Source organism: Histomonas meleagridis, assembly GCF_020186115.1.
Source record: "Histomonas meleagridis strain 2922-C6/04-10x chromosome Unknown contig_1, whole genome shotgun sequence".
NCBI classification, from domain to species: domain Eukaryota; phylum Parabasalia; order Tritrichomonadida; family Dientamoebidae; genus Histomonas; species Histomonas meleagridis.
In genome coordinates, this window is record NW_027150746.1 from 803,736 (window position 1) to 809,134 (window position 5,399).

Sequence of the window (5,399 nt, forward strand, 5' to 3'; positions counted from 1 at the left end):
AGTGTTTGCTAAACAAGACAGAACTCTTATCAAAAAGTTATCCCATATCGTGTATGTAAACTAATGAATTTTTTCGACCTACAGTCGTGGAGGTTAATTGTTTAGGTATTTCAGGGAGTGACGAACAGATTTGGCTCAAATTTTTTGGAAACCGCTAAGGCCACTTTTTCGACGATACGGGAACGATGGAAAATAAATAGAAAAACTCAAAAATCTGATCAAAAATAAAAATAATTATATTTAAATATAATTAATCAATATTGCAATATCCATAGAATTAATCTACTTTAATGATAAAACATCTATATAGTTGACAAATAAGATGGAATATACAAAAATTTAGGATGTTTATCTTTTTGATGTAGTTATAACATAAAACTTTGAAGAAAAATATCAGTAATTTAAATAATTGTCATTTATTCTAAATTATAACAATGTTATCTATCGTAGATATAAAAATCCTTCTTGTTTAGGAGTAATTTAACTATTTTTGTGACTCTAACAAAGTGCATATATGAATGTTATTGTAAATAATTTCAAAAAATTCCAAATAACATTAAGTTATATAACTTTAACAATTTCTGTATTACCCTTTTCAGATGATAAAATAAGTGCTGTATTAAATGATTTAAATAATTTCCAAATATTATTTTGAAATATTATAATGATTAAAATAAATTTTAAATAAAACAAATAAATATTTTTAGTATTAATATCAATTCCTTCTTGAACAAGAAGTAATTTAAATATTTATGTCTGATCATTTAAAGATGCCAAAATAAGTGCTGTTTTAAATAATTTAAATAATTTACAAATATTATTTTGAGATGTCAAATTAATAAAATAAATTTTGAACAAAACAAATAAATATTTTTAGCATTAGTATCAATTCCTTCTTGTTCAAGAACTAATTTAACTATTTCTGTATGACCATTTCTAGATGCATAAATAAGTGCTGTATCAAATAATTTAAATAATTTCCAAATATTATTTTGAAATATTAAATTATTAAAATAAATTTCAAATAAAACAAATAAATATCTTTAGCATTAATATCAATTCTGTTTTGTTCAAGAAGTAATTTAACTATTTCTGTATTACCATTTCTAGATGCATAAATAAGTGCTGTATCAAATAATTTAAATAATTTCCAAATATTATTTTGAAATATAAAATTATTAAAATAAATTTTAAATAAAACAAATAAATATCTTTAGCATTAATATCGATTTCTTCTTGTTCAAGAAGTAATTTAACTATTTCTGTATAACCTTTTTCAGATGCAAACATTAGTGCTGTAAAAAATAATTTAAATAATTTCCAAATATTATTTTGAAATAAGAAATTATTAAAATAAATATTAAATAAAACAAATAAATATCTTTAGCATTAGTATCAATTCCGTTTTGTTCAAGAATTAATTTAACTATTTCTGTATGACCATTTTCAGATGCATACATAAGTGCTGTTTTAAATAATTTAAATAATTTCCAAATATTATTTTGAAATATCAAATTATTAAAATAAATTTTAAATAAAACAAAAATATATCTTTAGCATTAATATCAATTCCTTCTTGTTCAAGAAGTAATTTAACTATTTCTGTATGACCATTTTCAGATGCTCTCATAAGTGCTGTATTAAATAATTTAAATAATTTCCAAATATTATTTTGAAATATCAAATTATTAAAATAAATTCTAAATAAAACAAATAAATTTCAAATAAAACAAATAAATTTTTTTAGCATTAATATCAATTCCATTTTGTTCAAGAAGTAATTTAACTATTTCTGTATTACCATTTGAAGATGCAATCATAAGTGCTGTATATAATAATTTAAATAATTTCCAAATATTATTTTGAAATATTAAATTATTAAAATAAATTTCAAATAAAACAAATAAATATCTTTAGCATTAATATCAATTCCTTCTTGTTCAAGAAGTAATTTAACTATTTCTGTATTACCATTTGAAGATGCAATCATAAGTGCTGTATATAATAATTTAAATAATTTCCAAATATTATTTTGAAATATTAAATTATTAAAATAAATTTCAAATAAAACAAATAAATATCTTTAGCATTAATATCAATTCCTTTCTGGTTTAAAACATATTTAACAAGTTCAATATTTCCTGAATTTGAAGAATATATCAAAATATTTTTAGGAATTTGGTTATTTAAAAGGAAATATTCGACCAAAAAAATATTTCCAACCTTTGCTGCTTCATTAATGATAATATCATTAATTTCCATTCCTTCTTTAAGTAAAAATGAAAAAATTTCATAATTATGATATAAAATACATTTCTTTCCTAAAATTGATAAGTCTTTAATTTTCTCAAGTTTGGTCTCATAAATATATTTAAAGACATTATTTAAATGAAATTTTATTGCTGTCTTAAATGCATTTTTAAATGATGAATGATTTTGTTCACATAAATGAATGATTTCAATATTTTCACCTGCAACTGCATATTTACCTGAATATTTTACATTTGCATCATTCATTAAAAAAAAATTTAAAACATTTTATTGATCCAAAAAATGATGCATAATCAATAAGTGAAACGCCTTCATATAATTTATTGATAAATGAGCATCTTTCATAAGGTGATGGTTCAATTTTATTAAAATTAAAATCATTTTGTGAAGATATTTCTTGAAGTTTTTCGATTTCATCGTTTCGAATTATTTTAGCAATTTTGTTTTGATTTACTCCTTCTCTAGTATATCTCTTATGAAGTTCCCAATTATTCTTTGAAAGTTCTTTATAATTTTGATAGATTTCATCCATAAAATAAACATAGTTATAAAACAAATTTTGAATTTTTTCATATGAAGATATGTAATGTGCAAAATATGCACCCTTTTGGTTTTTTACGATTTCTGGTTTAAGAAAATTATGTTCAATCATATAATTTAGAAGACAATGTGATTCTTGTGTGTTCTTATTAAGAAGGAATTTTGCAAATTCATTAAAAATTTCTGATTTGATATTCTTTTTTTCTTGAATGATTTTAATTTCATTTATAAAATCTAAATACAAATCAAAATCAAATATTTTCGTTTTTGATATAACAAGAATAGTGTATATCATTTGATAGAGAATTGGATTCAAAGATAATGGATGGTTCTGATTAAATTTTTTAACTATTGATTTTGCTGATTGAACAAGATTTTCTTTATTTAGATCAAAAATAATTTGCTTAATTGTTTGAAATTCCTCCCATTGATTTTGGTTTGTTTTTTTCCCTTCTTGCATTTCAGAAATTATGAAAAATCCTCTATTGTCACTTTTTTTTGGCAATCATCATAATCTAAATGATATACTTACTGGCGGATGTGAGAATAAGTAATTTTGGAGTCGATTTTAACTTCATGAAAGAAACTCAGGTATTCGAAGAGAATAATAAAAGTAAAAAGATAATTTTCTATGTGTTCCTCAATAATTTCACTCAAGAATTAAATTTCCTTCTTAAAAATTTGATGAAACACAAATTTTTCAAACCCAATATTATAAAAGAGAAAAAGAATCTATATTTTATTCATTACAACTCAAATGAAAGTAAAACTGAATTCATTTAGAATTATTTTGAGGCTGATAACATTGAAGAACTTAAAAAGAATGATTGGGAACATCTTTCATGAAAGAAGAAAGTGATTTTGTTGCTTAAGGCGCAAGTAAATATACTATTACCAGTGGAAATCTTGAAATCATTCATTCATGTGTACAAAATTATTTGCTATTTGAAGGTCCATTAAGTAGCAATTGCTAAAAAATTTAAATTTTATAAAAATGATATTTTTCTTTATCTTTATGAAAGCAAAATATATAAAAGTAATAATTTTGAAGAATTAAGAAAGAAAAGTATTTTACATCAAAACTACGAAATATTTTCTACAAAAAGAAGGTATCAAAGTTAACTCTTCAATAATAATTTAGCAGCGAGAATCGGTAAAATAATATTTGATTAAATATTTTCTGAAGTCATATTAAATTCCTAAATATATTTCAGCTTAATAAAACATATTAATAATTTCTGACCAATCCTTTTATTGTAAATCTTTTCAAGCGAATTTGCAAATTTAATGTGATTCACATCCTAAAATTAAAATTTAATTCACTCCACTTTTATTATTTTAATTTATTCGTGGGTACGACTTACAACTTCTTTACCCTTTTCAAGAATGACAAAGCAGTGCTCATGTTGTGATACATAAGATCCCTCTATATCGCACAGTGGTGGGTATGGGTCAACAGCCTTTAGTTTCACCAATTGGTCAAGTGTCAATTTGTAATCAGTTTGCTCCGCCTTGTCAAGGAACCGCTGGCAGAATGCTAAGGTCTTAAAGTTACGTTGTATGCAATCGACAAGATCTTTTTGGCTGCCGTTTTTGACATGGATCTGATTTGAATGTGATGTCAGCATGAAATGTGATGGAGGTCCTTGATCAAATACAACCCCATCACCAGTGGTAGCGAATGTTTCTAGTGCATATAGTTCGCCAATTTCCATCCTTTCATTATATTCTTGACCTGGTGGAGCTTTGGATATTGGTATGAATTTACCACTATGAACTTTGTAATATGCCATTTGATGGCCTGTAAGGTTACGTACAGGCTTAAGTGGGATGATTTTGTTATTAAGTTCAATTTGATATGATGATATTATTTCATCAATTGTGTTGGAAATTTCGCATATGCGGACATCAGGGCCAGCCATACGAATGGCCTTGTTGGTAGCTTCACGAGACGCTTCAATGAGTGGTTTGAATCTATCATCAAAACAAACGGTAAAAGCAGAATCGATAATATGACCATTAATAGAAACGCCAAAGTCAATTTTCATTACGTCTGAGGTTCCGAGTACTGTTTCATCAGCAGCTGATATTGGGGTATAATGGGCAGCTGTATTGTTAAGAGAACATCCACATGGAAAAGCAAGACCTCTGTCTGGTGGGTGGAATTGAACTTGCCTGCGAACTGCCTCTTCAATTTGTGCGCACATATCAAATAATTTCACACCTGGTCTGATGATATCATGTTGAAGAGCCCAATCACGAACTTGCTCATGAATGAGTCCACCTTCACGAAGGTCTGGAAGAGCAGCTTCAATTTCTTCAAGTCGTTTCGCTTGCTCTTTATCTTTGGGACGAAATCCAGCATGCTCATTATACTCTAGAAAATCTCTATGTGGGAACTCTCTATTTTCATAGGTTTTACATGGAGCTTGTGGCAAGTCAACAAAAACTGAATCTGGGATAATATGAGATTTCTTTTCCATTTCTTTCTGTTCTCTATTGTGAGCTGCTGCTGCCATCAGAAATTCTAGGTCATCATCCTCATTGGCTTTCTTATTATTGCCTTTCTTTTGGTTGCGCCTTGACAT

The 5,399-nt window shown here is 25.7% G+C and overlaps 1 protein-coding gene across 1 annotated transcript; it reads right to left on the bottom strand.

Annotated features, from left to right (window-relative positions):
- Nucleotides 1–4,154: 4,154 nt before the first annotated feature.
- GO595_000222 (Clan MG, family M24, aminopeptidase P-like metallopeptidase) lies at nucleotides 4,155–5,399 on the bottom strand (the record flags this gene model as incomplete). Its single annotated transcript, XM_067915102.1, has 1 exon — nucleotides 4,155–5,399. The coding sequence occupies one exon, from the start codon at nucleotides 5,397–5,399 to the stop codon at nucleotides 4,155–4,157; it is 1,245 nt and encodes a 414-aa protein (XP_067779677.1).